Raw genomic sequence first — 22,097 nt, forward strand, 5'->3', positions numbered from 1 at the left:
GCTATCTGTATCCCTGGTGATTATAGGATGCAAATTAGCATCACCGCGGTATCCTTCCGATACAGACTCGTGCTGTACGAGTTGAAGCTGCTTCACTCCCACTCTTCCTCTCACAACCCTCACTCGTTTCTTCTACGGAACCCTCATTCTCACGCTCAAAACCGTCATCTTTGACTCCCAGCGACCAATCCTTCTGATGCACCAAATGTTGGATCTATCTACAGTCCGTAACATCGTCACTTATCCATATGCATATGCAGAATCGTCAAACCTCCTTCCCCCCCCCCCTGTTCTATCACCCCAATGCTAAGAAATGGACCATCACCAGCCCCGACGAGCCCATTTCCAACGCCGGCAACAAACAAAAAAACGCCTCGAAAGCTGTAGTTTCCAATATGCCTCGTTACAAAAGGTATCAACATGAAAGACAGAACAAAGCAAAACAAAAAACTGGATCTTCGCCCTCATCCTCCCCGTCGTCCCAACGCAGAACGGAAAACTCCGTCACATCAACAGATACAACGCACGCGCGGCTTTCTCGGCAGCCGCAACGTGCCAGGGCCGCACGTCTGCCTCCCTGTCCACCACTCCACGCGCCCGAGCCAGAGTACCCAGCCCTCGGAAGTATCCCAACATCTCTCGGAAGAGGGGCTCGTGCACGCGTGGCGTTGCTTCCGTATAGACCAAGTTGACTTCCATCGCGACAGGGGCATCTTCCACTCTGATTCCCGTCCGCTTGATCAGATAGCCGCTGATCAACGCGGGCTGCACTTCCAAAATGCTTGTAGAGTTGCTGAGCCGGTGGCCTGCAATGGCTCCCCACGTCTGATCGGTTACGTCGACCAATATGGCGTCCGAATCCACGTCGGCAGCGCTCGTATTAGAGGCACCGCCATCGCCAGAAGGTGTAGCCGCCGTCGCATTGGCTTCGCGAGCGGGAGTTGCAGGAGTGGCAGTCTGCTCGGGGGAGAGAACATTCGGCTGCGGCGTGGAGACCGGCGTATGAAGAGCAGCCGAGGGTGGTGGAAGCCTCACCACTGGCGGCAAAAGCTGGAGCGATGGGTTCGTATCGACTGTAAGCAAAGCTACCGTGACCTTGGCGTTGATCTCGGTGCGGGCAAGGTCAACCCAAAAGTCCATCTCGTGCTGTGGCATCGGCCCGCATTTGGTTATGATGACCCTCCAGAGAACTTTCCAAGCAGATATAAGTTCGAGTGTCGTCTCCCATATTTCATGGGCAATGTCGTTCATGTTGCGAGACGGCGGCTTTCCCTTTCTCGCCAAGCAGTAAGAAGCCGTCGCTTGCTGGCTCCCCCGGTCATCTGTCCACGCCGCCGTGATCCATCGCTCGTCGACGCTCTGGGCATACGCTACATGAATGCACGAATTCTCGCGAATGAGCGACGCTGAAGGGTTCGTGGTCAGCTTGAAATCGATGATGCGCGGTAGAAGCTGCTCCAGTCTGATTGCCGGCGCCGGCATGGGGCCCCCGAAGAGAGTGCAGCGGTCATACGTCTCGATGCAGAGTCTGACCAGGTCCGAGGTCGGAGTGACAACCAAGGCCGTAGGTGAAGAGAGCAGATCAGCCGATACCAGCTGCAGAACGAGCTCGTTCTGAGGAGGCTCCTTTCGGGTTGCTAGAATCTTTTGGTAAGCTTCGAAAAACCGCTGGAAAGCCGTGCAAGACTCGATGATGGTTCCGGGATTATCCGGCGAGTACACAAAATAGATGACAAAGTTCGTCTCGGTGATGGAGAGGCTGGTGAACAGTCCGCGCAGCGCTTCCATGCTTTCAATCATGGCCGACCCATGTCCCGTCAAGGTGGCATCTGGAGAAGTGGTGATCCGATCAACCTCGTATGGCAGAAGCCCGGGTTCCATATCCGCACCAAGAGGCATCACATCGAAATTTCCCAGCTTCAGAAACTCGTACACACTCTTGATGCGGTCTAGAAATGTCTGGACATTGTCTCCCATGCCAGGCCATCCGGGAAAGACACAGATCGCGTTGATGTTCTTGCTACCGGAAGATGGGGAGAGACCCAAGCTCTCCCAAAAGGAGACCGCAGATGGCAAAACAGACAGTTTCATGTCTGCTCTTTGCACCTCCAAATGCGGGCTCGGGATCTGATACAGGTTGCTTGGCCGCACGGCCTCGGAATTTCCTTCTCGGCCGGGCATCTGCCGTGGTTGGAACTGGCTCAAAAGCGGTACGTCCTGGATATCCAACAAGCCTTTCAGACGCATCGGCGTCGTGTCTCCAAAGAATTGTGCAACGACGTCTTCCAGCGTATGAAAGGCGTCTCGGCTGTAAGCTGATAGCTCCTGACGCTTCTGGCTGGCTGAAAGGGTAGGTGGCTCAAAATCCGACGCTCTGAAGATGTCCAGCCCTCCCGTCGCTGCTTGTTCCGTCACAATCTGCGCAATCTGGATCATGTCGTCGTCACCCAAGGCCATGTCCAGCGTCAGCGGTTCCGGATCCGAAAACAACGAGGACAGCGGCACTCCAGACATGTCAGACTTGGAGAGCCGTGGCAACTCCATGGCCAGTTGGCGATCGGGCTCTTCGATGTCGCCATCTCTCAGCGACGTGATCTGAGAGAGGATATCGTCGTCCCCGTTGATCAACCTGATGCTGGCTTTGTGCGGTGAACCGGGCTCGTCCGATGTGTAGCTCGAGTCATCCTGGTCCGACTCGACGCTGCTCTCCTCGCCTTCGGATATTGATCCATCCAGTTTCATTGGGCTACTAGTCGAGCCTTGCAACTCTAGTGCGGAGTATGGCTTGCTCATGGCACTTCGAGTCATTGGTCGCTCCCGTGGCTTCCTGTTGAGTTTGCCATGCCGCTTGAGATAGTCAGTTTCAGGCACTGCTCGAAGATCCACGTTCGGTTTCTCCATCCTTTCTATCGTTGAGAGAGCGCTCGGGTCGAAAAGGCCTCCCTGCTCATACTTCTTATTGATCAAGGGCAACGCTGGGTCAAAGTCGAGGCTCTCAAAGATCTTGGCCTTCCTCCACGTAGGCTGAGAGGACCCCTTAGAATCGTGATTTGGTATTTTGAGGGATGCCCTAACACGCTTAAACACCGCATAAGGATCAAAGGGGCTGGACTCGCGTTTCGCAGGCGTTACCCGGAACTCCGCTCGGTTTCGACGGGCCTGGTCTTCGTTCTGGCTTCTGGCATGCTTCAGCTCTGGTTTGGCAAATACTACCCTGTCTTGAGTGGGAGGCGGTGGAGGAGGGGGGAGCGTAGCATGTGGCGGCGGTGCGAGTGAAGGTATCGGCGTGAGACCAGGAGTAGCAGCTTGAGCCGCAATTGGAGCTGAGAAAGGGACGGGCGGGTGATGAGGCAAGGAAGCGGGCATTGGCATCGGGGGAAGTGGCGATGCGTCGCCTAGGATTACAGTCCCTTCAATGGCTTGTGGTGGTGGAGGGAGTGCCATTTCTGAGCCAGGCACGCCGGCCATGGGAGTATCGGTATCCAAGTCGCCTGGCTTCTCGTCGAAGAAGTTGAAGTCAGCCTCGGTAATGGCATTGTCGTCAAACATGTCCCCTCCTATGTCTCCCCCGAATGTTTGATCAGCATCACCAAGGAGATTGCTATCGCTCCGCTGCCTCTTGGACTCTCCAAACTCCAGGGGCTGGTCAAGACTGTCGCCGTTAGGTGGCTCATTCTGCACGATAGCATCTGCCTCTGTAACAATTGGTGCCGATAACGGGTTTCCGGGGCTGGAAAACGTGCCGTCGATGGACGGAGTTACGCCATTCGGTTGGTGAATCCCGTCTGGCGGCGTTGGATACATGATGCCAGCTGTTGCCGTATTGGGACGCTGTAAAGCCACAGGCGACAAGCCGCTCGGCTTAGGCGTCTTTGATTCCGTGTTCTGATTCTGCTCCTTGAGAATATTGGCTGCCCGCTCCATGGCCCGTTTCGCTTTCTCTTCCCTTTCCGTAACGGAGGCATACCATCCCCTAGCATTGCCCAGAGGATCGTGACTCTCCTCATGGCCGCTCAACACAGCGTCCACCACACGGCTGGTCGAGGATACGTCGACGTTCCTTTTGCGGAAACAAAGACGCCTGGGCCATGGCAGCGTGAATGAAGAATTTGCGCTTGGAAGTCGCTGATCGCCTTTGCTATCTGGGTTCTTTGGCTTAGGGACGAAGAGATTCACCCACAGGCAGCCTTCCAGCGTCGAGGCAGCTATGCCCCGGTATTTCAGAAATCGTAGGCAGGCTTCTTTCCATGCGGACTCTTGTCCATCGGCTCCGCCGCGGAAGTTGAAAAACTGCGTCATCGGTGTCTGTGCCAAGCTCATCGAGCCATCACCGCCAGGAACAGAACTCTGGGCAGCAGTCATGATGCCAAAAGGAGCCGCAAGAACAGAATAGCCCGGAGGGGCCAGACCCGAGGGAATAGCATCGTCCAGTGACAAGATCCCTCGGCATTTTGTCAGGGCCAGACTGATCATCATTGCTCCCGTTGTCGTCAAGTAGACTCGAAAAGTGCCCAGTATCTGTGGCCTGCTCACGGCAACCGCGTGCGGCTGCGCATTGTATGCCGTTGAAGAGAGTAAAACGGTTCGGTAGTTGAGAGGGATTGCCCCAATTCGGCGACAGAACGTGGTAGATAACGTCGACAAGACGGATGCAATGAACTTTTCGTATAGCGTCCTCTGTGCTATTGTCGCTTTCGAATCCTGGTCGTGCGAAGCGGGCGCGGTGGTCTGTAGTGGTGATGAGAGGGCCGGACGGTGGGCCTGCTCGAGAGGGGAGGATGTCGACAAGAGGCTCGTCGGTGTGATGCTGGACTGGGGCGCTTGAGAACGAGGCTTTTGTATTATCGGAGGCTCTATAACACCCTGCTCTTTTACAGCAAGGCCTTGTCCGGTCACATCGGGCGGCAACTCGAGGCCGTCGCCCAAATCATCCAACCTCGCATCCTTGGGAAGAAACTGAAAGTGCCACAGCCCCCTCTTCGTCGCATCGTATAAGACGACGTAGCCCCTTTCCCGTAGCGAGTTTTCGATATCGAGAGCATTCAAAGCGAAGTTTTGCGACAGATTGGGGGCCGGTTCGTATAGACGATAAGCGATCGACGAGACATTATTCTAGACTCTGGGGTCAGCCGCGGAGGAGGGGATGGGAAAGCCATCGAGACAGGTGCCAGACTTACAATCAACAGTGTATTAGTTTCATATTCTCCAGTATCCATATCGACTGCTTATAAGTAAATCGGCTCGTGGCAGCCGGTGACAGCGCAGTTGGCCGTCGTCGACACGGAGCCACGGCGTCCCAAGCTCTATCGCGCAAACGGTCGAAACAGAGGCCGGCGAGGAAGAGGGCGATGGCCGAGTTCAAGACGCACTTGTGAGGAGGAGAAGCGATTCTGAGGCTCCGTTCTGCCCGAGCTCCATCTCAACGAGGGGCGTCTCTGGTCGGGGAGGTGGTCGGGGAGCGTCGCCTCGGCAGGCGCGCGATGCTCAAAGGGCCAGTTGTCGAGTCACGAGGCGTCCGAAGCACGGAATTAAGGAGATGGCAGAGACTCTAGCACCACGTCAGCGACATGCCTTTGATTGCCAGCATGCGCAGCCTCAGGCCAGCTAAAAGAGGAGACAAGATGAAGAGAACTTGGAGATGCACCGCATTGCGGACTGGAGCAGAAGCGACAGGGCTGGGGAAGGTGTCCAGGGAGTCCGAGGCGTGCTGGATCCAGCGCGCTCCAGGCGATTGGCTGGGGTTGCTCGGTGAGGCGAACCAAGACAAAGACCCTTCTGGTACGTACCGGCGGCTGGGGCAGCTGCTCACCGCTCACCGAAGTGGGGCACCGTTTTTCTTCACCTTGATTTTTTTTGTTAGACGCAAAACGCCCACCATGAAACTTCGTCTCTGCCTACATTTGCGACCGAAGATATTTTCGACGAAAATCTCAACAAGAAGCAGAACTGACAGCGGCAGTCCCCCCTTCTTGCCATGAAGCTCTCCAACCCGGGGACAGTCCCCGTCTACACAATCTCGGGCGCATCCACAGCGCGCCCTCTCCCAGATTGGCTGGCTCGCCGTCGGAAGCGCAGCCTGAAGAACGATGTCGAGTACCAGAACCGCGTGGAGCTGCTCCAAGACTTCGAGTTCGAAGAGGCCAGTCAATGCATTCGGATCAGTGAGGATGGCGAATGGGTCATGAGCACGGGCACATACAAGCCCCAGTTCCATGTGCACAATCTTCCCCAGCTCTCACTGTCGTTCGCAAGGCACACCACCTCGCTCAACGAGACCTTCGTCCTGCTGTCCACTGACTACTCAAAATCCCTCCACCTCCAAAACGACCGAAAACTCGAATTCCACACCCCCATGGGCTGCCACTACGAAGCGCGCATTCCCAGATACGGACGAGATCTGGTGTACGACCGGCATTCCACCGAGGCTCTCGTTCCTGCGGTTGGCATCGACGCTGACGGCAAGGGAGAGGTCTTTCGCATGAACCTCGAACTCGGAAGATTCATGAAATCGTACCAGATCGAGGTCGGAGGAGATGACGAGCTAGGCGGCGGCCTTCAGGGAGGCATCAACGTTGGTAGCGTAAACTGCGCCGCCATCGCCGAAGATACACACAACCTGCTCGCATTCGGTACATCAATAGGCACGGTGGAATTCTGGGATCCCCGGTCAAGGTCCCGAGTGGCGCTGCTTGCCGGCCACGACGGCGGCGTCACAGCCCTGGATTTCCACTCCTCCGGTCTGTCGCTGGCGACCGGCAGCTCGAGCGGCATGATTCAGCTGTATGACCTCCGTCGCCCGACGCCCTTGCTGAAGAAGGACCACGGCTATGGCTTCGCCGTGAAGAAGCTGATTCACATGACAACGGCATCACAGGAGAAGAAGATTTTGTCAGCCGACAAGCGCATCATCAAGATCTGGGATGAGGCGACGGGTGACCCATGGACATCAGTTGAGCCAGTAGTGGACATCAACGACGTGGCTTGGTGCAAGAACACTGGCATGCTGCTCACGGCAAATGAAGGCAAGCAGCAGCACGCTTTCTTCGTGCCCCAGCTGGGCCCGGCTCCCAAATGGTGCTCTTTCTTGGATAACATGGTGGAAGAGATGGCGGAAGAGGTCCGCACGGAGACCTACGACAACTACAAGTTCTTGACCCTGCCCGAGCTGAAGCAGCTCAGTCTATCACACTTGATCGGAAAGACGAATCTGCTGCGGCCATATATGCACGGTTACTTTGTCGCATCCAAGCTATACGAGCAGGCCAAGCTCATCACAAACCCTTACGCGTTCGAGGACGAGAGGCAGAAGCGCGTCAAGGAGAGGGTTGAAAAGGAGCGCGCCAGCCGTATCAGAGGCACGAAGAAGGTCAAGGTCAACCAGAAACTCGTTGACAAGCTCCTCAAGAAGCAGGAGAACAGAGACGAGGTTGACACCAACGCCGGCATCCTGGGAGACAAGCGTTTCACCCAGCTGTTCGAAGACGAAGAGTTCCTGGTGGATGAAAACAGCGGAGAATTCAAGGCTCTCAACCCCAGCACAGCAGTTCAACAGGCTCTGGAGGCCAAGCATGGAACGACTAAGTTCCAAGGCAAGGACTCTGATGAAGAGTCTAGCGACGGTGATGAGCCCATCTCTAAGCCTAAAGACGACGTGGTGATGAAGGTTTCATCGACGCAGAACGAGGGCCGACCAGTCAAGGATTCTGCCCTGGGATCCAGACAACAGAAGAATACACGCACCAGCAAAGCCCAGTTTGGCGAAGTTCGTGGAGAGAGATCGGTCACTTTTGTGCCAGAGAGGAAGAAGAAGCAGCAGCAGCAGCAGCAGCAGCAGCAAGAAGAGGAGGACGCTGCCCCTCCACAGAGGCGTAACACAAAGGCTAGGAGAAGTGCCAGCTCAAACACATTTAGAAGGATGTGATACCCATAATCAATTCAAATACCAAGAAACGAGGGAGGAAGCAAAAGGATATATGTATATACACTGGGTTGCCATGAGCGAAATCATAATCTCATCGATGAAGAAAAGACAAGAAGCACAGTCGCCATTAGCCGTTCCTGACCCAACCTGTACGCCTTTACGCCTATTCAACGCGCACACACACACACTCACTCACGCGTCTCCACGCCGTCATTTGTCGCCAGACTTCCGCTCAACGGGCTTGCTCTCGCTTCGAGCCAGACCCTTCTCCAAGTCTTCAGGTCGCAGTCGAGGAGTGGGCGGCACGTCGTCAAGCTTGGTTCGCCCCCGGCGGTTGGAGCGCGTTGAGCCTTTGACAGAACGGGGGAACTCGGATCGCCTTGGGGTGAGAGCAATGGCGACCTTCTTCGTCGACCTTCTAATGGTCTCTTTGATGGTCCATTCACGTTTCTTGGCGATGAAGAAGAGAGTGGCGGTTGATACTGGGAAGCGTCAGCATCAGTGAGGGAATGGATTTGTGTAAGGGTGTCGGATATGCTCACTGCCAATCAAAATGACGACCACAACCACGATAATGATGGCGACCAGAGCCCCGGTTGAGAGGGTGATGGAATTGGCAGAGCTGTCGCCTGCGGCACCGGCGGCCGTTCCGTCCTGGTCCGTGATGCTGCCAGAAGGGCCCTGCCAGGAGTCATCCGTCGCCAGAGGGAAGTACGCTGATGTCTGCGACATGATGATGGGCCTCGATTGGTTTCTTTGCCGTCTGTACTCGTTTGTGTGTATCTGGTGTGTACTGGCACAGCCAGGATGGATCGTCTGAGGAAATCAAGATATCGTACGAGAGATCTCGAGATAGGCAGCAAGCAGAAAGAATATTTAGAACAACAACATCCAAAGATCAGACGCTGGACCGGAGATATACTGCGCCATAGCCCACTCTTATTCACAACCGCCCGTGTCTCTCATGTCCTCTCCCATCTTCCCATCCTCCTCTTTTCCCCCCCCAGCTCTCCTTGCGACAAGTGTCCTGCATGCAAATGCCGGCCGCGGGCCATGTACAGTCAGTCTCAGTTACCGCCCTGCGCTGTCCATCGTCCCCCCGGCTTCTATCTTTTGTGACTCGTTTGTGCCTGGATCAAGACCAAGAGCCGGAGTTGCACCGCCATGATTGGCCTCGTCTGCCCATACAAGCGCCGACGCCAACGGCACATGCAGGGGTCCCGGCCAATGAGGTGTACGGGAGGCATCGCGGCCGTCTTTTGCATCACCTCGAACGAACCAAACAGCAAGAGCATCACGGCGGCGCCCGCAGAATCTGTCTGTGACGGTTCCGTGACGATGCGAGACTAAGAAGAGCCTATTTTTGTGACTGGGGGGGAGATGTGGTGCATCGCGCTTATGGCGATTTGTGAAGGCACAGTGATATTGTGATGGAAGTTCATTTGGAGGAGGGCAGCTCCATGGCAGCTCCACGCAGCAATTGAGTCGGCCATTAGCATCATCGGTACGGAAAGCTGTCGTTGAAGGGGTTGAGACGGTGAGACTTTGCGTGAGGCTCGTGCGAAGGATTGGATGGCAGAGCAAGTGGTTTCCGACTACTACGGAGGTCGGCGAGGCGGATACTCAACGTCATTACTCGCAATGTCTCAGGATGTTCATACAAGGCGGCCAAGGCAGTTTGCGGGTGCTCCATTGCATTCATCAACAGCTGCGCGGGTTGAAGCATGAGAATCGTCGTGGGACAGGACAATGGCAGTGTCATTGAGACGAGCATCTACGTTTTGAACCCTTAGTACCTTGGGTTAGTTCAGGGTTAGAGCATATCTTCGCCAGCGCCCTGACTTTCAATACCATTCAGCATCCCACACCGGATTTGCAGTATTGAGGAGCAAAATGGACTACTATATATACCACCAAATGAAGGACTTGGATAATTTCGACAATATACCTAGTCAGGAATGCTACCTTTTCAGCTTATAGAGAGCTGTTCCAAACATCAACTGGACCCAGAGCTGACGCTTTTGCTGTGTGGCTTGATTCTTCCCACCCAGCAATCCACTACTTTGCACTTTCGTCTCGAAATTTGATGGCATTCAATACAAAAAAATATGCAGTATTTACCAGATTCAGATTTCTAGGTCGCGCCCATAATATCGCCATCTTCAATTCTCAATCTCGGCTTCTTCTCAGAAGTTGAGAGCGAGTGTTTCCTAACGCATTGCTGGAAGGAGCACCACCACCTCCTTCCTCCACCATTACTGCCGATATGCATTCGCTTGCCATGACTGACCGCCTTTCAAATAGAAAGATTCTCCCGCCGTGAAACCCAATTCTTGTTGTATTCACAATTTCTCATAGCCTTCACCGCAAGGCGTGGTGATGGCTTCAATTTCCACACGCCCGCTGCCTCTATCAAGCTAAGACGGAGGGCGTAGCTTACACTCCTCATATCTCACGCCTTCAGAGGGGCCTCCTCCCCCCTCCCACAGCCCAGCCATGAAAGCTCTCGTCTCTGCTCCTGCCTCTGTTGGCCTGTCACCCGCTAAAGAAGACATTGACTACAAATGGTCCATCAAGGAGAAGGGCATGGGCGACATACTCCCGCTGGCACCGGATCCCGTCTCCCCATCAGCGAAAGAACATGGCGCCAAGGACTGGGCCAAGGGGATGTTTGACGACAAGAATGAGATTTCCGAGGCCTTACTGTCGGAGGGCTTCACTTTCCCACCCAGAGCACCACATCGCCCAGGCCAGTTCACCAATATTCCTCGGCCTGGCCTTTTCAAGGAGCCCCTGGACCGTCGGCCTCTAGAGTCATGTCAAACCCCTGCTGGCCCATCCGCAAAAAAAAATGCCAATGAAAAGATGGCGAGAGCCTCCCCTTTGGACTTACCAGAGCTGTGTCTCCCAGGTACATCAAGCAACATAGACAGTGCTCAACGGAGGAAAGGCGACGCAGAGGACTCTAAGAAGCATCAGCTTGTAAGTCGGTTGAATCTCCGGGTTGCATCTGGAACGAGTCAATGCTACGTATAAAAGGGCCTGAGGTCTAACAAATTGCAGAAATCCAAGTTTTTCTTGCCTTCTAGCGAAACCATTTCCACAGACTTGCCGTGCCCTCAGAGCTGCTCGCCAAAAGACGGTGGAGAGATGGCTCAAGTGCCCAAGCTGTTGTCGCCGCCAAAGCTCACTTCTTCTCCAACACAGAGGCAACATATCGGTTTGCCTACGGCTATCAATCACAAAGCAGCTGTCCGCAAGTCGGTAGACGTCGGTGACGTGCCACAGCAACGGTCCCTTGCAAAGAAGATGATCTCAAACCCTCGGCGTCAATCAACACCTAGCGTCTGCGGCGATCTGGAGCTTCCCACACATTATAGCCCTGCCAAATCCCGTCATCGCCACAAACACCATACGAATAGGCCGACGATTTATGGATCTACGAAAGGTCATGAGCATCCATCTCGACACAGATCCTCTTCCATTGCAAGTAGCAACATCTCCAAGAAGAGGTCGCGAGCACATCATCTGCACGCATCGCCCAATTCAGATAGGAAGTTATTGGCAATGGAGAAAGCCGCCATCCACTGGAACGAATGCGTTCAGATATCAGCTGAGGAGTCCTCGGCTGCCCGCCGAGAGGTTCAGAGACTCCAAGAGGAGATCCACCAACAAGAGTCGGAGCTTGAAAAAGCACGAGAGTTGTTGGATCAGAAAGATGTCAAGCTATCCGAGATTGAGAAGCTTTACACGACGCTGCTCGAAGAGGACTCCCGAGTAGCAGGGGACAACAAGACCCTCAACGAGGAACTCACCACTCTGCGGCAGCAACTGTCTGAGGAGAAGAAACAAAGGGAGCTTGTCGATGACAGACACCGAGCTTGTCGGGACAAGCTCAACGAGGCCATCAAGGAACAACAAGAGCTGTTTGTACGCTCACGTGCTTTTTACGAAGAAATGATGGCCGAGCTTCGGAAAGAAAACGCGCGCAAAACGTTGGACTCGGACGCCGTCGAGAAGGCTTTGGAGAGCAGCCGCCAGAAGCGAGACGAGATGAAGAGATGCCTGGAAGAGTACCGCATGCAGATGGAGGAAGCTATTAAACAGAGTCAGTGTTGCTTCCCCCATTCTTCATGGTGCTTTGCTGATAAATGACCAGAGAACCAAGCCGTGTCGGAGCTTAAAGAAAAGCTAACCCTCCAGGAAGTCTTACTGGCCCAAGAAAAGCTGTTTGCAGATCATATTCATACTCAGACTGACGAACAAAGTATGACATATCAGCGCGTACGGACGTTGGAGGCCAAAGTGGACGCTTTGATGGCGCATCAGGCGGAACAAGACGAGCAACGCCACTCGGATGCTCAACAGAACACACAGTTGATGAATATGCTAAGTTTGAAGTACGCTATGATTCTTACTTCGCCTCCGGAAAGCTCTCTGACATTCAGTGCAGACTGGATTCTTTGATCGCCGGCGGCAACCTAGTCGTATCAAACATGCTGTCAAGGGACGACCTAGAGCTCAAGCTCGCTGCAGCTGAGAAGAACATCCTTCAAAGGTGAGAGTTCCAAACGGCAAGTGGTTGGATCATTACTTACAGAAACGTAGACTGTCTCCAGCAATCCATTCTTTGGAAAATGGGCAGATTGACATGACAACCGCAGTGGCGCAGCTGGAGGCATCGATCGGACGAGATCTCGACCATTTCAAAGACGAGGCAATCCAACTGATGGATGCTTGCAAAGAAAGCAAAGAAGGGGGTAATCAGCAAGTCGAAGAGGTGCTCGCCTACCTGCAGAAGCTGGGTCACAGTCTGAAGAAGACAGAGAGTTCGTGTGAAGAGATGGGCCAGAAATTCGACGTCCTCGCAGGCAGTGAGCAGAGTGCCCAGCGCGAGACAAGCAATCTGTTACAAGACTTCATGCAGCGGCTTTCGGCTCGCGAGATCAAACTGGACAACCTGGAACGCCAGATCCTGCAAGCATATGAGGGATTCACAGATAAGATTGAGACCATAGTCGCTGGAGCAATCAGCGACGAAGGGGAAACAACAAGCTTTGTCAGGAGCGCAGCGGCTGAGCTGTGCGCCACCTTGGAGAAAGGATTTGGTCAGGAGAGGGAGAGAACATCGCAACTGCTCCAAGGCAACGAAAATATTGTCAAGGTTTTGACGTCTCACATCGATGAACAGAAGAAGCTCGCCTCTCAGGCTGATCATGATACTTGCGAGTTGCAAGCGACTTTGACGAGCGAGCGCGAGGCCGCCGCACAATTGAGACGCCAGATTCAGGGGCTTGAGCAGAAAGCTCAGGAAACCGAAGAGCTGCGCAACCAATGGCTCAAAGACATTGAGGTTGTCGACACAGTCCGATCGCAGCTCAAGGCCATAAAGGAGCGAATTCCACAGGTCGAGACCTACGACAAAAAACTGGATCGAATCGTGGAGATTAGCAGATCTATTCAATCGTCAGCAAGCTACCTGGCGACGGAAAGAGAATGGGTTCAGGCAGAGCTCGAGGGCATAATGCCTAAACCAGTCGTCTCAGAGCCTGCGACATCTGGTGAGGCTACCCAAACACCGCTGGCACGTTCAATTGAAGCCCACGAAGTGACAGAAAGAGCATTGGTCAAAGAAGACGTCATCAGCCGCAAAGTCACAGTCCATAGTCCTGATCCAGGTGAGGGCTCCCCTTTACCTCCGCCAACCGTGATGCAGGAGCAAAAGCGACGCCGCGAAATCACTCAGCTCAGGTCGATTCTTAAAACCCATGCCCTCCCTGACGCAGTTGAGGCTGGGGACCTCGAAGGCCCTTCCGCTCGATCACAGGCCAATTATGGCAAGCCTAACCAATCTTTGAACGGCTCTCTCAACAAGTCGACATCTACTTCGGCAAAGGACATGGTTTCTGAGATCCGCTCAAGGCTGCTCCGACACGACTGGAGCTTTCCGACGGTGGCTGATTTCGAGCGTGACATTCAGCTGGCAAGCAAGAAAAGGCAAGCACCTCAGGACAATCAAATGGCCTCGGACTCCTTCGATGCTAGCAATCGAGATTTGAAAAAGGCCAGGACTGAGTGTTGCATCGAGTAGGTAGTCGGGCAAGATGGCATGGTGGAGTGGTTGGACGGAGCTGGTTTGAGATGTTCGCGATGTGTTTGTGCCCACGATGGCAATGTCCTGTGCTATTAGTTCGCTATGATTTTGCAATTGCTCATAGTCTCACGACTTTAATTCGACGACGGCATGTGAACATGCTTTTGGGAGAGAATTTTATTCCAAACAGACCCGGTATCGTGACCTGCGAGCGCATCTAGCGCAATGCCAGCCCTTGCCCAAACTCCAGAAATGCCCATGTTGATACTGTACATAAGGTAATCACGTTTTCGAAAGCGTCAGACGGTCCGTAAGCCCAATCATAACTTTCCAGCCCGTGAGGTGTATAATCGGTATTTACATCGCTCAAAAGATGGCGTTATTTGGATCGTTTCTTTGTTTCGAGGAACAGGACCTTCTTGCGGACTGAAGGACAGCCAGAATCAGCAAGGGATGCCGGAAAAGCTTAGAATGGTGTTTCGTCGCAGTCGAGCCATACCTATCGGGTCGTATTTGAGCATACCCATCATGGGCGCCGTCCTGGGCCGCTTGAAGGTGTAGAAGAAGCCGGTCATAGCCATGGAGATGAGCCGGACATTGATCAGTCTTGCCTTTGCTGGGAGGATGTTAGCATTCGTTCAGTTTTGCACGGAGAAAGCCATTATGATTGAAGTGCTGAGGAGAACTACCTTTCTTGGCCATTGTGTCGACGTTGTCTCGAGCGCGCAGAACGGACGTCGTTCGGTCTATTGGCGATGGCAATCGCAAATTCCGAGCAACTGACGACGGGATGCTCTTCCGGGTAAAGGTGGCGCCGAAGTCCGACTTTCGAGTGGGCTTCAAGCAGTTGGTGGGGCCCCCCCAACTTGTGTTCAACCTTTGCTTGAACAGTCTCTGATTTTTTTTATTTTTATTTTTATTTTTAATTTTTTTTTCCCCTTGGAGAAGAACCCTGCATATGGCGGACTTACGTTAGGCGGGAGCCGCGCCGATAGCGGCTTACTTGTGCACCTGAATCCTTGCCAGACACCGCTGCCAGAAGCTCTTCTAGGGGTTCATCTTCGCTCGCCGGCGAAGGCAGGAAATTACCATCAGCCTTGTGCCAAGGCTTTTTCCCCTCTGGCCTTACTACAAGGTGTCTCTTGTCTTTTTTTTTCACCATGTCCATTTAGCGTCCTTCGAGGCCGTATAAGCCATCACAAAAGGACGGTCGCCGTATTACGGAGGGAGTAGGTCCTACTTAAGGTAAGCCTCGTAGTGAGAGATAAAGGAAAAGGGAAAGTATCCGTACATGTAGGGAAAAAGGCCCGGCCAGCCACGAGGGACGCAAGCCAACGAGATCCATCCACCGACAACGCGCGTCCTTCATCGGTGCTCTTGTCACTATTTCTTGTGATTTTCCACACGACGAGGCGATTCTCTTTTCGTGGGCATCGAGGAAATTCATCCGTCGCCAGGTGGCCGCACAGCTGGGCATCATGTCGAGGGCTGGGAGAGCGCTGTTGGGCGCGTCACGGATAGCTGGTAGGTTGCTCTGAGTTCCTTTTCCTGCTCTCCGTCTTGCTCTCTTTTTTTACGTGTTGTCTCTTCAAGTGGTCACTGGAAGGACAAGCCATTGAGGAGAACAGCGATTGCCCTATTCGACAATGCAAACGCACTGCTTCTGCTCATCGCACGCTTGAACAATTCGCCGAGAAGCTTCGCTTTTTTTTTGTCTTCCCGCAACAACAGAAGCTCCCTGTAAGCGCGCTGTGTCCGAGGGACTCATGCTGCTGCTGTCCTGCTACTCTCTCCAAGCCCACCATTCCGACCAGATGATGCGTGCGACGGCACGAATGATGCGCTGATTTTCTCTATTTCTGCGTGTCATGGACGTCCCAGATCTGGTGTGGCGGCTTCCGGGGCCAACAGAGCCAGTTGCAGCGATCCCGTGGCTTTCCTAGCCATCAGCCGAGAGTTTCCTTGGCCTGCCGTTTTGCGGCTTTGCTTGGGCTTTTTCCAGGGTCCAGACACACACAAAGCCTTACTATATGGACCCAGCGGATTTGCTTGTCCGTGCTGCTTGATAGTCTTTTTTTTTTTCCCTCCTCATCCTGAAGACGCTTCCTTTCCATTTGTTTTTTTTTTTCCCCGTCAAGATCTTTGCCAGCTTATCGGTAAAAAGATCTAGAAGCTGCCGGTCTTCGGCGACCACTCGCATTTTCTGCCCCGCCATCGACAAGGCTTCGTCCACCCCACCAACCCAATCTCATTCTCAGTCCCAATCTCAGGCACAATCCCAGCCTCAGTCACCGGCTCGTCTCCTCCCGCACATTCGCAACCACCGCCAAAATGGGCCGGCTCACCATCAACAACATCAACCCGCACGTCCGCGCCGCCGAATACGCCGTCCGCGGCGAGCTGGCCGTCAAGTCGGAGGAGCTGCGCGCCCAGCTGAGCCGGGGCGACGCCGGCCTGCCCTTTGACCAGGTCATCTCGGCCAACATTGGCAACCCGCAGCAGCTGGACCAGAAGCCCATCACCTTCTTCCGCCAGGTCCTGAGCCTGCTGGAGAACCCTCAGCTGCTCGACAAGGAGGATGTGCTGATCAACGGCCTCGGCTACAAGACGGACGTCATTGAGCGCGCCAAGTTCCTGCTCAAGCACTGCGGCTCCGTGGGTGCGTACAGCGCCAGCAGCGGCGTGTATGCCATCAAGGAGAGCGTTGCCAAGTTCCTCGAGCGTGAGTATTCCCGCCTCCTCCGAGGCCATCTCCAAATAGCCAGTGGCTGACTGACTGACTGAAACGACGCGTGCCTTTAGGGAGAGACGGATTCCCCGCCGACCCGGCCAAGATCTACCTCTCTGCAGGTGCCTCGTCCGGCGTCAACACGCTTCTTCACATCATCGCCGAGTCCCCCAAGTCCGGCGTCCTCGTCCCCATCCCCCAATACCCGCTCTACACCGCCACCCTCTCCGTCCTCAACGCCACCTGCGTCCCCTACTACCTCGACGAGTCCAAGGCCTGGGGCACCGACCTCGAGGCCATCCGGTCCTCGTATGAAAAGGCCAAGTCCGAGGGCGTCGACGTCCGCTGCATCGTCATCATCAACCCCGGCAACCCCACCGGCGCCTCCCTGTCCGAGGCCGACGTGCGCGCCGTCATCGACTTCGCCAGCCAGGAGAAGCTCGTCGTCATGGCCGACGAGGTCTACCAGACCAACGTCTTCATCGGCCAGTTCCACAGCTTCAAGGGCGTCCTGCGCAAGATGCAGCAGGAGAACCCCGGAAAGTACGACGACGTCGAGCTGGCCTCCCTACACAGCGTCTCCAAGGGCATGGTGGGCGAGTGCGGTCACCGCGGCGGCTACTTCGAGCTGGTTGGTTTCGACCCCGAGGTCGAGGCCGCCATCTACAAGTTCGTCTCCATCATGCTGTGCGCCCCCGTCATCGGCCAGTGCCTGGTCGAGCTCATGGTCAACCCGCCCCAGCCCGGCGACCCCTCGTTCGAGCTGTACGACAGGGAGTACAACGGCATCGCCAACGGCCTCCGCGAGCGCGCCAACGCCCTCCACAAGGCCTTTGAGCAGATGGAGGGCGTCGAGTGCGGCGTGCCCCAGGGCTCCATGTACCTCTTCCCCACCATCACCCTCTCCCAGAAGGCCAAGGAGGCCGCCGCCGCCGAGGGCCGCAAGCCCGACGAGTTCTACTGCATGCGCCTGCTCGAGGCCACGGGCGTCTGCGTCGTCCCCGGCAGCGGCTTCGGCCAGAAGGAGGGCACGCTGCACTTCCGCACCACCTTCCTCGCCCCCGGCACCGAATGGGTCGGCAGGATCACCAAGTTCCACCAGGAGTTTATGGACAAGTACAGGTAGATTTTTGTTGCTCCTTCATGTACCAGCGTTCAAAAAGGGAAAAGTTGCATCGTTGTCAAATAGGCTAGAGGTGTTTCATGGGAGGAAAAAAAACAATGAGCGAGCCTTGGAGATACTTTCTATGCGTGGCTCCTTTCATGTCTGAATGTGAAGCGGGATGAATAGAGTAAGGTGTTCATGCCGAAATGATATACATGTAGAAATGATAGAAGATAAAAGTCACGGGATACCTAGCAGTCCGTTTCATGACGAAGGCTTTGGACGATGTCGAACCGAGATTGTTGTTTCTAGATTTCTTTATTCATGCTTGTTTGTAGTGTTGTTTTGCTGTACTGTAAACTCCCACCCAAAAGATGCAACACTGGAAAACTTGCAGTTATTTTTGCGTTTCCCCTATGAACATGATGGGAGACGAGTCTACATGTAGATATGATCTCCCTCCAGCTCTTTCTCCCCTTGTCCCTGCTTTCACATCGAATCGCTCATGCCCTCTCGCTTCCCCTTAGTCTGACGGCCTGGCCATACTTTTGCAGCTTCGTAATCAACTGATCGCCCTGGCGAACAACGTCCTGGTACTGCTTGTTCTTGTCGTCGGGCCGGTTCGTCTCGATGACGCCTTTACCCGTGACGCGGTCAATAGTGCAGGGGATGCGGCCGGCGGCAATGAATCGGGCGAGGTCACTGCATCAATCGTCATCAGCAAGTTTGCCAGGTAAGAAAACAAGAGAGTGACCCCTTGTCATTAAAGGGTGCATTCAACAGAACTCACCGATCCAAGAAGTCGACCGTGACGCCAAAGTCGTTGGCCATGCTCTCGAGCCCGACGACGCGGTAGCTCTGCAGCAGCTGCTGGTAGGCGCGCAGGCGCATCTCGCGGATGAACCAGCTCTTGTGCTCGTGCAGGTAGCGGTCGTGGTTGAGGAACTGCTCCTCGACCGAGGCCAGCGACTGGAAAAAGGTCTTGTAGTTGCCGTTGTACAGGCTGCTGACAAGCAGGGCGAGCGGGCTGAAGTCGATGGCCATCTCGGCCTCGGGCAAGTCGGTGCTGGAGCCCAGCGTCGTCAGGTTGACGGCCGTCGTCGTGGCCGCCCTGGGGAGCTTATCGCCCGTGGCGGGGTCCTCGGCGCCGGGGCCCGCGCTCAGGGCGCCGCTCAGGGCCAGCAGCTTGTCCTCGCCGTCGCCCATGATGGCCTTGATCTCGGGGGCGTCGACGACCTTGGACTTGAAGTCGACGCGCTTGAGCGAGACGGAGCCGGCCAGCACCGAGTAGACGACGAGGTTGGAATAGGTGCAGAGCTCGTAGCTGGTAAAGGTCGAGAGGGAGTCGAGCAGCAGCGGCGCGGCCGTGTTGTAGGCGCGGACGGTGATGAGGTGCAGGCCCTCGTAGGCCTTGAGGCGGTTCCTCCGGTCCCAGTCGCCGCCCGACTCGACGAGCGTCTTGGCCCGCTCGACCTGCTTCTTGACGAGGGGCTTGTCGCCGTAGAAGAGCCCCATGCGTATTATGGCCAGCACCAGGTCGATCTTGGTGCCCAGGATGCCCGTCTTTTCGAATAAGCTCTCGAACTCGGCAATTGCCTTGTCCTGTAAACGGCAAACACGGTCAGCTTTGTTGTGTCATCCCAAGCAAACATCGTTCAACAACATGAGAGGAGCATGGTTCGCACCTTGTCGCCCACCCGAGCCCAAAAGTCGGCTCGCTTGCCCTTGGCAGCCATGACCTCTGTGTCGCCGGCCTTCTCCTCGGCCTCCTCCTCCTCCTTCTGGAAGGCAGCCAGCTCCGAGTCGTTGTCCTCCTTGAGCTTGTTGTATAAGTCCTCGTCCCACGGCAGATTGACGGCCCCGGTGGCCGCCTTGGTCGCCACCATGCCCACCAGGCTGGATTTCCGGCTCGGGGGCTTGCCCGGCGCTGAGGAGCCGCTCTCGCCCACGGCGTTCAGGATGCCGTCGATGGGGTGGGCCAGGTAGCGGTAGAAGGGCGCCATCTTGTCCTGGGCGATGGCATCTTGCAGGGCCTTGGCGGCGGCCTGCTGGGCCTGTTTGGAGGCGTAGGCGTTTGTGAGGGTGAAGACGTGCTGAGACAGCGGCAGCAGAGGCCACTTGACGTACTGGGGGTCTGCGCCCATGGTGACGGCAGCTCTATCGGGAGGTTTCGGATTGAGGTCGAGCTGTTGGAGGCTTTGGGGGCGCAGGATCGAGAGAGGGCCGTTCGGATATGGGAGCAAAGGTTGATGACGAAGGTGCTTTGCTTGGTGTTTCTGGCAGTAACTGGATGGATCTCATGCGGTGCTCAAGCTTCCAGACAAGGCCGCTGGGCAGGGCACTAAAGCGCTTGAGGCCTAGCGGGCGGCTGGTGTGGGCGCAAGGCTTCAGCAGGACACGCACCACTGAAGTCCAGCGCTGTTCAGGCACTGCACCTGTATGTATTACCTCATCTGGCCCGACTGGGTAAGCCATGGCCTACAATCGGCCGACGTGAAGCAGAAACAACCTACCCGGGAGGGACCCCGAAAAACACCCGGGATCAATGATGCGCAACCGCTCGATCCTCCTCCAACAGCGACTTCTCACTTCAACCTCTGTGACACAATCCAGTCTCATACGCCCGCCTGCGATGCTTCACATGACCGATCCGAGGGCAGTCGGGCTCGTCTGCGTCTTCTCTTAGCTCCCCCCCCTCCATGCAAGGCGTCTCGACCGTTCAGCCTCGCCTCGGCGGCATCCCTGTCTGCTGGTCAGCTTCACAGCCATCTGGCCCCTCAATTGGCCAGAGCCTCTTGACGACAGACAACAACTACTGCACTGTCTATCGCGACGTTGTCCTCTCTTTGGCCTGATCTTGATCCTGATCCTTGTCCCCCATCCTTTGCCGCCCAGTCCCAGCATTTCCCTGCGCTTGCTGGTTACACCTGGACTCCCGTGTATATAAACGACGGTTACTCCGCACTCTTAGGTGTACATCGCCTTGGTCCCCCCAACTTCCTCCTTCATCACTCGTTTGTCACCAGAACTCTCGCCAACATGGTCAACTTCTCTCAACTCCCCTATGAGCTCCGCGAGAAGATATGGCTGGACACCGTCGAGCCTCGCCTTGTCGGCCTGGTTCCCTGCCGGATTGGCAAAGGCCGCTGGAGCGTCAAGAGCACCGTCCGCCCTCCCGTGGCGATGCATGTCAACGCTGAGGCTCGCCTTATCCTGGGCAAACACTACAAGAACCTGGAAACCCGCAGTGTGCTGAATCACAAGCTCGACATGTTCTATGAGGAATGGCCCATTGTCCTGGATGCCTCGCCGCGCATCCTATTCAACTTTGACATCGACACCCTCCACTTTGCGGACACGGCGCCTCCCGACAAGCCTCTGCCAGAGCCCGAGTCATTGAGGACGAAGCCAAAAGTACCGACAAACGCCTTAGATCTCCTTATTCTCAAAGAGTCTCTGAGTGCCTTTGACGGGCCGGGGTTTAGGGGGATGATTGACGCATCTTCGCGCATCCAGGACTGGCCTTATATCCTCGAAGCAAAGGACGTTAGCCACGACTACATCCACAGCGGAGACCCAAGACTGCTCAACTGGACGAGCATCCGCTATGTCCGCTTTGACTTTAACATGTTTCTGTCGGATCTCGCCGTTTGGTGGGGGATCATGCATCCCTTTGTGAAATGGATGCAGCAGGCGGCAACACGTGTCGAAGTCCCAGACGACCCGATCAGGAGCTACGATCTTGTCATGCTGCGCGGTCGAGGAGACAAACGGAAGCTGCAGAGGACCTTTCGGCTCGCTCTCCGTCCAGAGAAAGAAGCCGACCCAGCGTACCAATCTTTATCCCCTATTCAGCAGCTAGAGCAGCACGGCGCGGTGGTTTTCGAAGACGTGTTGCCTGCACCCGAAGCCAAGGCCATTCTATTCGAAGTTGTCGACCCCCTCATCGGGGGCGACGCCATAGCCAAGTGGAAGCAGTTTTCGATTGACCAGAGGATCACGAGGCCGCCGCATCCTGTGGTCCTTCCCCGAGCGACGGCCTTCGGGACGGACATGGAAGTTCTGTGGCAGATGGCCAGGCGGAGGCGGGGTCTGGCCCATGGCGAGATGTCTCCTATCCACGGGCTGTGCCTTGCAGACTATGGAATCGACGGTGGCTTTCGCGGCAGGAGGTGATTTTGTTGCCTCTTCCACTGTCATCATCCTCTATTCTTATCAGCGCGGTGTGGTTTCTAACGGAGAGGTTTAC

General features: G+C 55.3%; 8 protein-coding genes across 8 annotated transcripts; 4 read left to right on the forward strand and 4 right to left on the reverse strand.

The window, feature by feature from the left end:
• Positions 1-504: 504 nt before the first annotated feature.
• On the reverse strand, positions 505-5,216 carry CCMA1212_000658 (Mediator of RNA polymerase II transcription subunit 13; the record flags this gene model as incomplete). Its single annotated transcript, XM_073698119.1, has 2 exons — positions 505-5,112; positions 5,178-5,216. 2 exons carry the CDS (start codon positions 5,214-5,216, stop codon positions 505-507), a joined length of 4,647 nt encoding a protein of 1,548 aa, XP_073563546.1.
• A 758-nt stretch (positions 5,217-5,974) lies between these two features.
• CCMA1212_000659 (Ribosome biogenesis protein ENP2) lies at positions 5,975-7,921 on the forward strand (the record flags this gene model as incomplete). Its single annotated transcript, XM_073698120.1, has 1 exon — positions 5,975-7,921. The coding sequence occupies one exon, from the start codon at positions 5,975-5,977 to the stop codon at positions 7,919-7,921; it is 1,947 nt and encodes a 648-aa protein (XP_073563435.1).
• A 210-nt stretch (positions 7,922-8,131) lies between these two features.
• Positions 8,132-8,653, reverse strand: CCMA1212_000660 (uncharacterized protein; the record flags this gene model as incomplete). Its single annotated transcript, XM_073698121.1, has 2 exons — positions 8,132-8,403; positions 8,464-8,653. 2 exons carry the CDS (start codon positions 8,651-8,653, stop codon positions 8,132-8,134), a joined length of 462 nt encoding a protein of 153 aa, XP_073562829.1.
• Positions 8,654-10,417: 1,764 nt separating this feature from the next.
• On the forward strand, positions 10,418-14,012 carry CCMA1212_000661 (uncharacterized protein; the record flags this gene model as incomplete). Its single annotated transcript, XM_073698122.1, has 5 exons — positions 10,418-10,903; positions 10,961-12,029; positions 12,081-12,321; positions 12,375-12,479; positions 12,530-14,012. 5 exons carry the CDS (start codon positions 10,418-10,420, stop codon positions 14,010-14,012), a joined length of 3,384 nt encoding a protein of 1,127 aa, XP_073562830.1.
• A 382-nt stretch (positions 14,013-14,394) lies between these two features.
• Positions 14,395-15,177, reverse strand: CCMA1212_000662 (54S ribosomal protein L39; the record flags this gene model as incomplete). The annotated part of the gene is made up of 4 exons (XM_073698123.1): positions 14,395-14,441; positions 14,515-14,631; positions 14,705-14,892; positions 14,987-15,177. The coding sequence occupies 4 exons, from the start codon at positions 15,175-15,177 to the stop codon at positions 14,395-14,397; spliced, it is 543 nt and encodes a 180-aa protein (XP_073562831.1).
• A 1,169-nt stretch (positions 15,178-16,346) lies between these two features.
• CCMA1212_000663 (putative alanine aminotransferase) lies at positions 16,347-17,869 on the forward strand (the record flags this gene model as incomplete). The annotated part of the gene is made up of 2 exons (XM_073698124.1): positions 16,347-16,737; positions 16,818-17,869. 2 exons carry the CDS (start codon positions 16,347-16,349, stop codon positions 17,867-17,869), a joined length of 1,443 nt encoding a protein of 480 aa, XP_073562832.1.
• Positions 17,870-18,351: 482 nt separating this feature from the next.
• On the reverse strand, positions 18,352-19,992 carry CCMA1212_000664 (putative 26S proteasome regulatory subunit rpn7; the record flags this gene model as incomplete). The annotated part of the gene is made up of 3 exons (XM_073698125.1): positions 18,352-18,550; positions 18,639-19,450; positions 19,534-19,992. The coding sequence occupies 3 exons, from the start codon at positions 19,990-19,992 to the stop codon at positions 18,352-18,354; spliced, it is 1,470 nt and encodes a 489-aa protein (XP_073562825.1).
• An 895-nt stretch (positions 19,993-20,887) lies between these two features.
• On the forward strand, positions 20,888-22,024 carry CCMA1212_000665 (uncharacterized protein; the record flags this gene model as incomplete). Its single annotated transcript, XM_073698126.1, has 1 exon — positions 20,888-22,024. The coding sequence occupies one exon, from the start codon at positions 20,888-20,890 to the stop codon at positions 22,022-22,024; it is 1,137 nt and encodes a 378-aa protein (XP_073562826.1).
• Positions 22,025-22,097: the final 73 nt, after the last annotated feature.

The sequence above is a fragment of the Trichoderma ghanense genome, assembly GCF_004382785.1.
Source record: "Trichoderma ghanense strain CCMA-1212 chromosome Unknown scaffold_0, whole genome shotgun sequence".
Classification (NCBI taxonomy): domain Eukaryota; kingdom Fungi; phylum Ascomycota; class Sordariomycetes; order Hypocreales; family Hypocreaceae; genus Trichoderma; species Trichoderma ghanense.